The following is a 15,399-nucleotide window of genomic DNA, read 5'->3' on the forward strand; positions in this document are numbered from 1 at the left end:
CAAGTCACACCTCGGATGAACAGTGTCCGAGGCGCCTCTATGGACTTGGAGACGCCTTGGGTGCAGAGGGTGAGCTGGCTGCGCAGCAGGCTTGGAGGCGCCTTGGACCAGAGCTTGGAGGTGCCTTGGAGTTGCTTGGAGGCGCCTTCGAGTGGATAAGAGGTGAACTTTTCAGCACTGATCCACGTGGCTAACTCGGCGTGTTGGAGGCGCCCTGGATGGTGTTGGAGGCGCCTCCAGCAGTGCATAAAAGGGGGTCTCGAGGCAGCAGTCAAGAGAACAATTCCTAAGTGCTTCTACTACAACGTGCTGCTCCAAAAGACGTCCTGAAGTGCTGTTACAATCCCCCGACGACCCGGAGCTCCGAGATTTTGATTCTATCGTTGGTATAATAATTCTTTATTGCACTTATTGTAATACAAATTTGTACTTTTTCCCGAGCTTATAGTTGTTGCCCACCGGAAGCGATCAACGATCGCGGGCCTTGGAGTAGGAGTCGTCACAGGCTCCGAACCAAGTAAATCCCTTGTGTCTTTCTGTGTTTGTTGTCTTTTACTTTTTTCTGCTGCTTTAACTCGATAGTTTTACGAATCCGAAACGCGAAATAGTCACGAGCGCTATTCACCCCCCCCCCCTCTAGCACTTCTCGATCCAACAATTGGTATCAGAGTGGGGTCATTTTGATTTGGTGCAACCACCAATCAAGCATTTTTTGTGGTTATTTTCAGTTTTACGGAGTCAATTAGAATTACCTTAATAGCTACATTCTAATTCTTTTTACGAATAGATCTTGGGACATCTCGTTCTATTTTGTTCTTGCATATTAATTAAATGGTCCAGCAAAAAGGTTACAACATCGTTCGTCCCCCGCTCTTCACCGGAGAAGATTTCGGGTACTAGAAAGGACGAATGGAAAATTTTCTAAAATCCAGTTTGAGATGTGGATGATCATCAAGACTGGGTTTCAACTGCCAACCAACGAAGACGGCAAGCCTACACCCTGCGAAAACTGGGAACCAGCTCTAATCAAGAAGGTAGAAGTCAATGCCAGAGCAACCTGCACCCTCTAGTGTGCACTGACCAAGGAAGAGCTCAACAGAGTTGACCTCTTTTTAACCGCAAAAGAGTTGTGGGAGAAGCTGATCGAACTGCACAATGGCACCTCCGACACCAAGGTAAGCAAAAGAGATTTGTTGTTTAATAAATTATATAATCTCAAAATGCAGGAAGGAGAGATAGCAAGTCAACTCCACGCCCATATTCAAGACATTCTCAACTCCCTCTACGCGATCGGACAAAGGGTTGAGAACAGGGATATAATAAGATACGCTCTCAATGCGTTTTCGAGGAATATATTGTGAGTATCAATGGTAGATACTTATAAAATTTTTAAAAATTTATCTTCTATAAAATTAGATGAATTATTCTATGATCAAGCTCGCCCTATTTCCTTTAGGCGGTCACAAAATTTTTGAGAAAACGGTAGGATTACCACGTATATTGATTGAAAAAAACGAAACAGTGAACTATTTTTATTAACAAATGATAATAATGCTTCAGCTCAAGTTCAATTGCTATAAATTTAAACTGAAAAATAATTAGGATACAATCAAATCAAAGTTGACATAACAGCAAACTATTGATTAATGATTTTAGATTTTGGAGGTTCAAAACAAATCAAAGTTGACATAACAGCAAACTATTGATTAATGATTTTAGATTTTGGAGGTTCAAAACACAGAAAAAATAATATATAAAAATAAGGTGAATTTTGATAAAGTTTGAGGGCAATGTAAGAGAAATCTACAACTCATCAATAATAATTCTGTAGATAAACAGTCTACCCTATTGGTTCACCTATCAATTAGGTTCAAAATATAACATGCACACTTAAAACCCAATCTTTAAAATATTCATCCATCCCTACTGAAATTATGTCTGCTTCTCTTATTTAAGTATTTTACCACCAATAAATACATAGATCAGTAGAGCAACCAGAAAGAACCATCCTAAATACTTGAACATTTTACCAAAAAAATTTTACACTGGAATATCATGTTCTACAAATCAGACTCACAAGAGCAGATCTGAAAGTTGCAAAACTCATTACCAATCATTCCGTTGTGCTTGACCAGCAAAACTCGTTAAATTCTGTTTGCAATTTGCAAAACAACACACTTACATAGATGAGTGGTGCTACCATAAATGACAACCCTAAAAACTGAGTATCTCATAAGTCTAGATGCGGATAGGTCCTGTTGTCCAGAATAACTGAGTTGTTAAGGATCATTTCTTAGCATGGACTTCCTTACTTAGCACATAACAATCTGGTGGGCTGATGTTCGCATAATAATTGTATATCGTATCTACAATTTCAAATCCAAATTTCTTATAGAAGGCAATTGCATCTTCGTTATTTGTCTGAACATGCAGGTATATCTTTGAGATATTGTTCTTCTTCTCCGACAAATCGAGCACGTGTTTCAACAATGTTGTGCCTGTTTAGAAACAAAATAAGTTGAGCAATGGTCGAGCCTCCACACTAATCATATATTAGGAGCATTCCTTTCACTATAAAAGGTAATATCTGACAGGACAATCATTCGACCTTAGACATATTACATGTACACGTTTGTCACTTAGATGCATGAAAACACTGAAAAAACTGGTGGATGCAAAGGTATATTTGTCATATAATGGGCTTCAATGAATTTCATATTCAGACCTATAATGACCAGCAGGCTAAAGCTATTGCTGAGTTATACATATCGTGATGTCAAACACCAAAGCAGCTGCAGTTGCTCCTTGGTCATGATGCAGTGCAAATGAACCCTAAACCTAGCTATAGCTTTATCTTGATACAAAACAACTAAGCATAAAAATATTCAGAGAACCTCTTCAAATCAACATGGCAAATTATCTTGAAAATTGCAACATGAATAGCTTATGAATATTCTAGAAATTGTTAGACAATTTCAGGCTCCAATTTTTATGTTCAAGTTTGAAATATGCCATGAGTCTGTGCTAGTGTTGATACATTATCAATCGCTATGATAAAGGTAATGCCTACCAAAGGGTCAAGTGCAAATTGTCTATTCTTCCTTTATTTTTGATTGATTCCATAAGGTAGAGATTCAAGAGAAATCTCCATGGATGAGATCGACAATTTAATTGACATATTTAAAGACATTCTGGAATTAAATAAGTAGAATCGATTAGAAAATGTGTAGACTAAAAGGAAACCATTTGAAGAGCTACGACAACGACAACAACACCAATCAAACCTTATTCCACTAAGTGAGGTCAACTATATGGATCCTTTTCATCATTGGACTCTATCCCTTACTATATCATCTATACTAAAATAAATTTTATCTTGTTTTATTATTGCTAACCAAGTCTTTTTTGGTGTTCCTATTCCTCGTTTAATGCGTGTGTTTGTTATAGTTTCACATCGCCTAACCGGAATATTTATTGGTCGTAAATGTGTCTCTAGGAGTTTTCCTTCAACAAATGTAATTCCGACTTTCTCTCTAATGCTCTCATTTTTATTTTGTCCATCCTTGTATGTTCACATATCCATCTTAACATCTTCATCTCTGCAATTCTCATCTTCTACTCATGTGCTTGAGTCATAGCCAACATTCAGTTCCATATAATATAACAGGTCTAACTACGATTTTGTAGAATTTTTCTTTAAGTTTTAGAGATACCTTACGATCACATAAAACATAATGCGCTCTCCATTTCAACCATCTTGCTTGTATTTTAGCTAAGACATCTCTCTCAATCCCTATATCGTTTTACAAAAATGATCCTAAATATTTAAAGATCAACTCGTCATTCCCTATCTTAACAATTATCTCATTACGTCTAATTTTGCTAAACTTAAATTTCATATATTCTGTCTTTTTTCTATTAATACTAAAACATTTCCATTCTAATATTTCCCGTCAAGATTCTAGTTTAGCATTTACTTCTTCACATGTTTCATCTACCAAAACAATATCATCTGTAAACAAAATGCACCACGGTATTGTGCCTTGAATATATACAGTGAGTTCGTCTATAATTAGCGTAAAAAGATAGGGACTTAAAGATGATCTTTGACGTAACCCTATCTTTATTGGAAATGCTTCTGTTACTTCGCCTGAAGTTTTTACTCTGTCGTTACATCCTCATACATATCCTTAATTAGTTCAATATATGTTACGCTAGCACCACTTTTTTCTATAATTCTCCATATAATTTCTCTTTTTTTCTAAGTCAATGAATACATCTTGTTTTTGCTCTCGATATTTTTCAATTAGTTGTCCAAGAAGATGTATAAATTCTATTGTCGACCTTCCAAGTATGAACCCAAATTGATTTTCGGTCACCATTATCTCCTTTCTTAATCTTTTTCCTATTATTCTTTTTTAAAGTTTCATGATACGACTCATTAGTTTAATACCCTTATAGTTTGCACAATTTTATACGTCTTTTTGTTCTTATATAAGGGAGATAAAGTACTTACCTTCCATTGATTAGACAATTTTTTCGTTTATAATATCCTGTTAAATAATTTTATAACTCATTCAATACCTTATTTCCTAGACACTTCCATACCTCTATCAGAAGATCATCTGGTCTACCGACTTTTCCATTTTGCATCTAATTTAAGGCTTGTTCTACTTCTGAAGTTTGAATTATACGATAAAAATTTAAATTTCTATACTCATTTGACCTACTTAAATTACCTAAGTTGGTCACGTAAACCTTTATTAAAAAGTTGATAAAAATACCGCTTCCACCTCTCTTTTATTTCTCCATCATTTACTAGTACTCTATTACATTCATCTTTAATACATTTTATTTTGATAAGATCTTCTCTCACTTTAGCTAATCTATAATGTTTCTTTCTCCTTATATTGTATCCAATTTTTTTATATAATCGTTCAAAAGTTTCATTTTTTGCTTCATTCACTACTTTTTACCCTCTTTCTTAGTTATTGTATATTTTATTAAGTTTTCCTCGTTTTTACAAATATATAATTTCTTATAAACGGTTCTTTTTTCCTTCACTTTCTATTGTACTTTCTCATTCTACCAAGATTCCTTAGTGGTTCATGTCCCGTTCACTCACACTCGTAACTACTATTTTCAACTTTGATAACATTTTATTCTATGTCGTATTAGAGTCACTTTATATTTCACCTAATACTTGTACATTTACAAGAGATTTAAATGACCTTGAATACAACAGATGATACAAACCTATATCAAAATCAATAGCAAAACAAGATTCATATAGTTGATTCCCACATGATTATTTATCAATTGGCACCGGACCACTACAATACTTGCTTGCAACTTTCAAAAGCAAGTGATGAAAAAAAAAAGGCTGAGATATCCACAACATGAAATAAAAGATGGAAAATACAATGAACATTTTAAATAAAATTGTGTACCTAAAACTATAAGATATTAGATATGCAATCGAGACTTACCAATCCCAAGTCCACGGTATGGTGCCAAAACACCCAGGGTCATAATGTAAACAGACATAGCTCCTCCAATTTTCTCAAGTCGGCAAGCAATTGAACCAACACAGATATCGCTGAAATAAGCTACAGAATCACAGAATTATAAGCACATCATGTGTTTGTGAACTAGTGAACAGAAAATAGATTTGATGAGAAGTCCTAGGAGCTCAATCATATTTTTGCTTAATTTCATCTACAAAGCGTGAACAGAAATTGGTTTGATGAGAAGTCCTAAGAGCTCAATCATATTTTTGCTTAATTTCATCTACACAGCACGGCAATGGGTTAGATACCAGGCAAAAAATCTGGCCATATGGTCTAACCAAATTAACTCCCCATATATTAGAACACAACACCAAACCAGCTGGATTTTTACTGTTTCTAAGTCTAACCACCAAGTTCTGGAACTGCAGTACCTCATAGTGAAGATAGTAAAATGTTTAGCAAGTGGAGGTTCACACAGGTAGCTAGATATTTGGTTGAATTAGACTACCACCACATTTTAACAGATTCTGTGGTATGTTCTCATTGATTCTGGATATGCACATTTTTTTTTTTTGCTTATATTGCATTATGTTTATGTGTTTAACAGGCTAAACCATGATATTTTGGTTCGTATGACATGAAGAGCATGCTACAATGAGATAAAATATTTGTAAAGAAATTTCATTCAAACCTATTATATGTCTAAGATCCAATATTCAAATCGATTTGCATTACTTAGTCCATGTCAACAAGCAATTGAAAATACATCAATTTTTTTAGATTCAAGTCAAATATGATTTGGAGAAATTCTTTTTTACATTACTTACACTATTTTAGACATGACCTACCAAAATGGCCATGTTTGTATTATAAATTTTGATCTAGATATTAAAGACATCATGTTCTCCTTATGACTAAAAATGTGTCAAGAGTCAACAAGTGATGTCCTGTTTATGAATAATCACATATTACATCCCTACCCATGAATGTCAACTAGATTTAACCTGGCATTCCTATTGATGCACTATAAGTATACTAATAGCAAATGCATAGCTAAAGATGGTGTATCAACTTTTGAAGTAAATCCCAACTCATACAACCATTCTAAAGAGATCCATATTTATAAATAGAATGCATTTCCGATAAATCAGCAAGGCCAAAACAAATTAAATAACTCAAGACTCAAACATCTATTCTTTCTGATTGAGAATCCTTTGATATTAACTCATCACTTACTATCAGGAGCAACTCATTTCACCTTATTAAGCAGGTACAGTCATTTCTAAACACAGGTCACTGTAAATGATATTTGAAAAATTATTAGAATTTAGCCAAACTTGTCCAAAAATGTACTTGTTGATACTATTTCTGAGAAAAAAATACATCTAGCTAAATGTTCTATAAACATGTTGGAATTTCACAAATTTTAGGTGAATAGTTACCGTGTTAGAATGATTTTTTTCTTCCCCCATATTTCCATTGGCTCTCAGTGACAAGTAAATAAGATCTGTTAAATCATGATTAGCATAATAAATTTCAATTTAGATGGCATATTGCAGGACAGTACATGCACATGCCAAAATACATTACCATAAAATATAATAAATTTCAAGATAATCAAACCTTAAAGAAGAAATGGCACCATTGCATGAGACAATCAGTAAATTTCTTCACCAACCAACCATTCAGAATGCGTGTGTGTATATTTGATATTGTGTGTTCACCTTCCAAGCATCTTAGAGATTAATTGGGCAACCATGCTATTTTAATTTCTAATCAATCATCAGCATTGATTCAGTACTCTCTTATGCATGATTTCCATCTTCCAAGACAACCTAAAGGTTCTAATAGTAAGTTATCTCCTATCTCAGTAAAGTCATGTTAATATATTAAATCCAACTTACTTCAACAAATCACACTTTCCGTGTCCTAACATGATGCGGAGTGGTACGACATAAATTAACGGAAACCCTTCATGCATCTGAGCCTATGCATCACTATTGCTCCAATCCACTCTCACTCTTTCAGTTGCCAACCCACACACTTTCAATTTATGCCATCATCTTAAATTCTTAATCTATAAACAACTCTCACATGCTTTGCAAGAACTTCTTAGACTCTTCTCTAACCAATCTGATGTTAACATAAAATAATAAATAAAAAAATAGAAATAGAGGATGACGGGATTTCCTTAACCTACTGCTACAAGTGGTGCGTGTTGATACAGAACTTTCTATTTATTATCGATAGAGGGGATCCCTTTCGTCGCTTCAATTTCATAGCATGCGATAGATTTGAGTGAAAGGAAAGAAATCCTATCGAGGAGTTGAAGAAAATTAAGGAGAAGAATGAAAGGACGAACCGAGCTTGGTGAAATCCGCAGAAGCAATGGCGTCGGCGTAGTATTTCTCGTTGTAGTGGACGGGGAAGAGGACAGTGTTGAGCTTCTTCAACTGCATCACATTCTTGTCGCGGACGCCGTCCAGGGATATCACTGCCGCCATAGCCCTGCCCTCGCCGCCTTCCGATCGCAAGTAATTGTAATACGAGAAAGAGGGAGGAGAGGCAGGAAACCCTGTTATTGGTAATCCGAACCCGATGCACCCCTTTTATAGTTGCAGTGTCAGATCTGGGCCTCTTCAGGCCCAAAGACTTGAGCATTATTTTTCCAAATGTCTTATACTATTTTATTATTATTATTTAAAAATATATTAATGTTAAAATATCTCTTAAAATGTATATTTTGTTTTCAAAAATGTTATATTTAAATATTAAAATGTATATCAAACATTTTAATGAATATCTCACATTATAAAAGACATGGCCATTTCAATGCATATTTCATTGTACACTAGTTTTACGTTCCATAATTGATACATTTAAGAGCATCAATTTTATCGACATATACAATGTGCAAACATGAGGAAAGATAAGTAGCGTCTCAGTTAGGAATAAAAAAATATGACAGGTTGACTATTGGACAAAGAGCCATTTATATTTTTAAATTTATTCGATGGGCGAATTAAACAAATGACCATCCTCGATTAAACGTCCATATATAGATAAAAAGTTATCATGTCAATTTTATTTAAAATGCATCAATTTAGTATACGTAGGTGGGACAATATTTAATAAAGGTAAGACATGAGTATTTCATCAAATTGAAGATGAAGTGTTTCCATATTTTTCAACTTTTATACAAGACTATGATAAACGACATTGCCCGGGGCCAATGGTGCACAACCTGGTGTCTTTCTAAATAATTTTTTTTAATAAATAGTTAATCTTAGAATATTAAGTTGATGGACTATTCATTATAAATATTCTCAATTTATTCTGATAATCAATATAAAATTTTTATAAAATCGAATCGATTATCAATTAGTTGGTATAAATTAAATATTTAGTGTCAATAAAAAAATCTAAGTAAAAAAAAGATTGATTTTTTTTTATTATATTGTAGATGTTGAATCTTTAATTAGAAAAACAAAACTTAAAAGATAGGTAAGAAAAAATTATCACTGTAAATAGATATTATGTCATGAGTCATACGAATTGTTTTGTTCTCTTTTAAATTCAATCATAGGATAGTACTGATGTATACATTTTATATAAGTTTTTGTCGTAATTTGACACATATGCTATTCCATTTTATATACATATATTTCATACTTTTATCTCCGTGTGTGTTTTTTTTGTTACTTTTAGTCAGAAAAGTGCTCTTTGCTTATTTTGATTGACAGAAATGTGAATCGGAGTAAAATTGGGAGTTAAAAAGTAAGAGGAGAAGACCCCACAACCGGACACGGGCGCCCGTCCTACACGACATGGTCACTTATGCCCAACAGTCACTTATGCCCAACAGTATAGGTTGTGCCTTGCTCAGCGACCGCGACATTGATGGCCCGTGCCCAGTGGCACGGGTCATGCTCTACTTTGTAGCCTCGCCATGACCTGTGCCTAGTGGCACAGGTCATGCTCGACTCTGTAGCCTCGCCACGACTCGTGCCTAGCGGCACGGGTCGTACCCAATGACATAGGTCGTTCCTCATAGATCTGAATCTCTGATTCCAGCCCCTAAAAAAGGGGATCCACCCATTGGGTTCAGAGGCTTAGACGAGGGGACTTCGTCCCCCACCTTGGAAGAAAGGTTTCCCCTCTTGGGGAAAATCTAGAGGCATCATATTCATCCACTTTGGCGATCCATCTACCTCCAGCGCAAGGGAACCACTCCAAAAATACCGAGAATCTTCTCCCTAAACATTTCTTATCTCTATTCTATGTTTTGATATATGTAAATGCTTTCATTAGTGTCTTTAGATTGTAATTCTTTTGTTATGGAGTAGTTATCATGATTTTAGGATGTAGGGATTAGCCTTTTTGTAATATGAACATTTTTTCGGTTAATTTATATGTTTGTATATTTTTTATTTGATGAAATGTATATTTTTTGTCCGGATCTACCGTATTAGCATGATCTCGATGCCAAAAACATGAGATTCATATCCCATGAGCGTTTGGGGATGAACTGAAAGGAGAATCCGACCCTCCGACCCCTAGAAAATTTAGACGCGGAGAGCCGGATATGAAAGGGCAACCCGATATGTCGCGAGGAAGTTAGGTGGTTGTCATAGATCTTAATGGATCAAACTTAATTTGTTGTACGCAGTAGGAAAAGTGGTTAATTAGCGACCATGGGATCTAGTGACAGGGTCCCCTCTAGGTTACAATTACTAATTATGATTTTTTTGAAAGTAGACAATGATTAAGGTTAATACTCCATTGTAGAAGTAAAAGTTCGCATCGGATACCATAGGATGATCTACCTACATAAATACCCATATAGGATAGGAAACCAAATATAGATTAGATGTTTACAATCATTTGAGTGAAACCGAAGTACTAAAATTGCCTTCACCACTACTTCTTTCTACAATCTATCTGCTTTCTAATTTATATGTCTTTATCTTCCTTCTGCGATCACTCTGCCTTCTTTATGTGATCATCTCTGTCATTTCATTGAGATCTTACTATCTTTTCTCTGTGATCTCACTGATTTTTGCTCTAATTTCTGCGATCTTCTCTACATCTATCTCTCTCTCTCTCAACTCTAGCTTCCTTCCTTGTTCTAGTGACACACACAAACCTTGGATTATCTAGATAACCTATTTTACAATTATGACTAGTACTTAGTTCAAGTCCTCACAGGATGGATATCTTTCTTACTTGACGACATCTATCTCTCTCTCTCTCAACTCTAGCTTCCTTCCTTGTTCTAGTGACACACATAAACCTTGGATTATCTAGATAACCTATTTTACAACTATGGCTAGTACTTAGTTCAAGTCCTCACGGATGGATATCTTTCTTACTTGACGACATCTTCGTGCACTTGCGGATTTGCCGCCATATCAAGTTTTTGGCACTATTATTGAGAACTATACCAATCAATATTAGTTGGATAACATTGTGATTAATCTAGATTTCTTTTCTTTGTTCTCTTTTGTTGCATTTTCTTATCTTTCTCTAATAAAGTAAAATGGATGCTCATAATAAATGGTTTAATCAATTTAATGCTGTAAAATTTTCTAATTTCTATTATCAGCTTTGTGGTGTAGATTAGCATGATACAAATGATTGCCGATGATTTTTGTTATTATACATGTTGGAACCCCAAGGTTGTTTTGATGTGATCAACAAAGTTAAGTTATGCCTTGTGGTGTTTTAACAGTGTGTCTAAGTGTGCAGGAGTTTAGGAGCATAGGGAGTCGAGCAAAAGACACAGCTAGCGAGAATGACAGCACAGGAGAGAGTCGACGGGCTCGGTGTGTCCGAGGGACGAGGTGCTGCAGAAAAGTACGCGGGCGGATGAGAAGGAAGTGTGCGATATTTCCGAGGGACGAGAAGCTGGAGCGGAAGGTTGCTCGAGAAGGCCAAAATTGGATTCAAGTGAGCCTTATTTCGGTTGGTTGAAATTACCCAAGCGAGAAGAGCCGGAGCGGAAGACCCGGACCGAGGCGAGCAGCACTGGAGTAGAGGGCCCGGACCAAAAGTCAACTAAGTTAACTTTAGCGGTCCGGGTGCTCGGAGCGATTCCGGGCGCCCAGAACTTGATTTTGATTGGATCACGTTTGACTGCGATCTGTTGCGAAGGGGATAAAATTTTATCCCCCTTCCAGGCGCCTAGAACCCTTCAGGCGCCCCGACCAAGGCTATAAATAACAACCCTGGTCCAAAAGCTTTTCAACAGAACAAGAATTTGCAATACAACACTTGTGAGCTTCCATTTCTAGTTTAGCTTCTCTTTTTACGCTTTCACTGCTGTAAGAGGCTTCTCCGCCTGAAGGAGATCTTTTTAGTGTGCAATTCATTCCTTGGATTAACAACCTCCCCGGTTGTAACCAAGTCAAGTCTGTGAGCCTCTTCTTTTAGTTTATTGCTTTCAATTTTATGCAAGTATTTAAGTTATAAGTTTGAGAAGGGTATTTTGTATTTGTATTATTTTAGGGTTATTCAACCCCCCTTCGAGCCGGCCAACGCGACCCAACAAGTGGATCAGAGCAAGGACACTTCAAGAGGACTTGTCACGCCCCCAAAGGAGTCTCTGCCAGACAAAAATCCGGCAGCATCTCCCCTGTACCGGTGACAATCTGAAGCAACTATACAAGCAAAATACATCAGCCACATGCGGCTGGAATATTTATATACACAACCACGCAGTTATAATAGCAGCCTACTCGACTGGAATGAAACAATCACAACCACGCAGTTATATATAAAACAGCTCACACGGCTGTACTAAAACACAGCGGAAAAACGAAGGAAAGCCCACACAAACCAAATAAATACAATGCATGCCGGCACGGCTTAAACACAAATACAACACCAAAACCATAAGATAGCCACATGGTTATACACAAATACAATGCCAAAAATAAGAAAAGAATATACAAAAGAAAACAAGCACGATCTTCGGATGTGATGTAGGACCCGGCAGACAGAATACTCCGAGCGACACCAACCATCTACAAGCTACCTGAAAACATAAATGTATACATGCGGTGGTGAGTATAGGTAACTCAGCGGGTAATAGACAAGATAGTGCATAGTTCATAAATAACATGGAGATCACAAGTATACAGTCTCAGTAGGGAATAAAGAACATGATCATACTATCATAATCAATGCACCTAAACATATCTGACATAATAACCTGACATATAAACTGCACAAACCACAACTAACATAATGACAGATACATACCCAATCTGGAATCGATACATGGTACAATGATCAGTAAACTCACCGGATCTGCAACAGATATATTCGTGACACCTGTGCAATATAAGTACGACTGCATATACATGTAAAATAAATGACATGTATGCAGCATGACAACCATATGCAACAATCATATCTCAAACAAGTGCAACAACCACAATCACATGCAACTAGTATCTACTAGACATGTATGCAAATATATATCCACCGATGCACCGCGCATCATATGCAATGTGTATGCATGCTCCATGGTCACCCCCGCCACCTCTCCTGACACCACGACCCCTGTATGGCCGAGAGGCTAGGGTCCGTGACAAACCATACAAGCCTCACGCACGTAACCGCTATAAATCGACTGAGGCGACAGTATGCTATGTAGTTATCTAACTACATAGCTAAGGGTCCCTGACCACTCACAACTCAAGCTCTCCGACTACTGTACCCTCAAGACCCACTACTCCAGAGTGGTCGAGGCTGACAGAGTGACAACACTGAGCAGCTGAGTAAGCGCGACAGGACATAGCTCCACTCCCAGCTACTACTCTCCATCAGTGGTAGAGTGGACAGCTATAAAAACTGACAACCCTCTCAACTACAAAGGAGACGATAGTCGTCAGTATGCAATGAATGATGAACATGATATATATATATATATATATATAATTATGATACAGACACCGTCATCATCCATGCAAACTCTAACTCCACATAAGCACTCCACAACATGAATATAATCGTCATGATAAATCCACACATCCCACCAAACACATGTACACAACTACACACGTATAATCAACCAAAAATCTCCAATAATCTCACTAGACACATATGCACAAAACATAAGTATAATCAACATGTATCCTCCAATAATAAACACATCAGACACGTGTATAAACCACAAACATACAATCAACACAACTCCTCCAAAAGTACACAACCAAACACGTGTGTACATATAACATGCAAATGTACGGTCAACATGATGACTCCTAAAACACATACCAAGCTACGTACAATCCACATTATATGCAAAATCAGCATGGTAAAATCCAATAACTCGACAATCCCTACTATACATACTCTACACGCGTAATCCCAGCAGAGTAGATATCAAAAGTTGAGACTGTATATGATAAAACTAGATCATCTCTAAGCTCAAGCAAAGTATCAAGCAGGGAAAACAACAAACGAACACGATATAAGGTAAAACAACCTAAACCATCACATAACACCATGCACTAAGCTCAATAAAAATCTACATAGAGCCAAGGAAGAAATACCCGCCTTAATACGTAGATCGTGCCCGGAAATCCCACGTCGAGACGCTCGTCCCGAATCCAAGTCCTGCAGCAATCAATATATTTATATTTTATTTAGCTAAATTCATATGAATTAAATAGCTAAATAAAATCCCTAACCCAATAGGATCACTCCAATCAAATCTGATCTCTGACTAATCCCCCAAATCAACACATCATTTAATTCAATAGCAATCTCCACATAATGATATCAAACCACAATAACCTATCATAAAAATCAAATCTCCATCATAAGTCCACAACCACCAACATCCTCATCAACAACTAATCAAACCACCACATCTGATAATGCAATCAATAATCAATCCAATGATCCTAAGAATGATCACATAACAATCTACATCAACCAATCACCATATCCACAATTCCAACCCAACACAAACCCTAATCACTCCAACACATACCAATAATGTTCATGTATCCATTTACATAAATCATTCACCCAATAACCATTATAAGTCAACTCCAAAACTCACTTATCAAACACTACTCAAACCTCCTTAAATATCCTTCAATCTTTCCAAACACAATCTACAATCCATCTACTAATCCAAACCAATGTGGGAATTAAATCAATATTCAAAACTCACATAATTGGAGACCCCTCTGTTGGTTCACAACCGGAGAAATGCTCGCTGTCGAAACCAAACATAGCCACTGCCATCCAAACAATCACCTCAAATCAGTAATATATTGATATCCATACTTAAATCAATCAAGAGTAATTCAACAACCTCACCGTAAATTTGTATCAGTAGTGCCAGGGCCAACAATGGCCATAGATCGGAAATAGCCTCTGGTCCACAGTGGCCACAACAGTGGTGGCAACATGCAATGATGATGGTTTATAGAGGTGGTTGCATCTGGCCAGTGAGAAGGTAGGCAATGTCGCTCAAAGCTAGGGTACGAATCAGAAGAAGCAAAGATGGTCGACTCTCCCATGGCCATCAAGTATCTATCCAGAAGCGTACTCGCGAAACCAACTCCACCCGATGACGATCCACTACTTTGCCTGCTGGAAAGTTGTACACTTCGCTATCATACTGTTGGTGCAATATCCCTCAGGTCAAGGCTGACCTGGTTGACCAAGCTTGAGTCTTGGTTTGTGTTTCGATGTTTGACAATGCAGTTGTTCATTTGGGGAGATTGTTTGGTGCAATTCCCCTCTGATCAGGGTCTGATCAGGTTGGTTGAAGAAGAGTCAAGTAGGTCAAGGTTGACCAGATACTTGACTGGGAAGTCCTAACTGGGATGTTAGGCAGTAAGGAAATCCTGGTGAGTGAAGTCAG

The 15,399-nt window shown here is 36.8% G+C and overlaps 1 protein-coding gene across 1 annotated transcript; it reads right to left on the reverse strand.

The window, feature by feature from the left end:
• Nucleotides 1-1,986: 1,986 nt before the first annotated feature.
• LOC122021783 (probable N-acetyltransferase san) lies at nt 1,987-8,087 on the reverse strand. The gene is made up of 3 exons (XM_042579940.1): nt 7,873-8,087; nt 5,490-5,609; nt 1,987-2,498 (listed from the first exon to the last, which is right to left on the reverse strand). The coding sequence occupies exons 1-3, from the start codon at nt 8,012-8,014 to the stop codon at nt 2,287-2,289; spliced, it is 474 nt and encodes a 157-aa protein (XP_042435874.1). The 5' UTR covers nt 8,015-8,087; the 3' UTR covers nt 1,987-2,286.
• Nucleotides 8,088-15,399: the final 7,312 nt, after the last annotated feature.

The sequence above is a fragment of the Zingiber officinale genome, chromosome 9A, assembly GCF_018446385.1.
Source record: "Zingiber officinale cultivar Zhangliang chromosome 9A, Zo_v1.1, whole genome shotgun sequence".
Classification (NCBI taxonomy): domain Eukaryota; kingdom Viridiplantae; phylum Streptophyta; class Magnoliopsida; order Zingiberales; family Zingiberaceae; genus Zingiber; species Zingiber officinale.

Bases quoted from the DNA above. Each gene is read 5' to 3' on its own strand.
- LOC122021783 (XM_042579940.1), bottom strand. From the start codon at position 8,014: ATGGCGGCAGTGATATCCCTGGACGGCGTCCGCGACAAGAATGTGATG. The intron at 5,610-7,872 runs GTTCGTCCTTTC...GTGATTCTGTAG, and splicing joins TGCGGATTTCACCAAGCTCG to CTTATTTCAGCGATATCTGT. The intron at 2,499-5,489 runs GTAAGTCTCGAT...GTTTCTAAACAG, and splicing joins ATACCGTGGACTTGGGATTG to GCACAACATTGTTGAAACAC.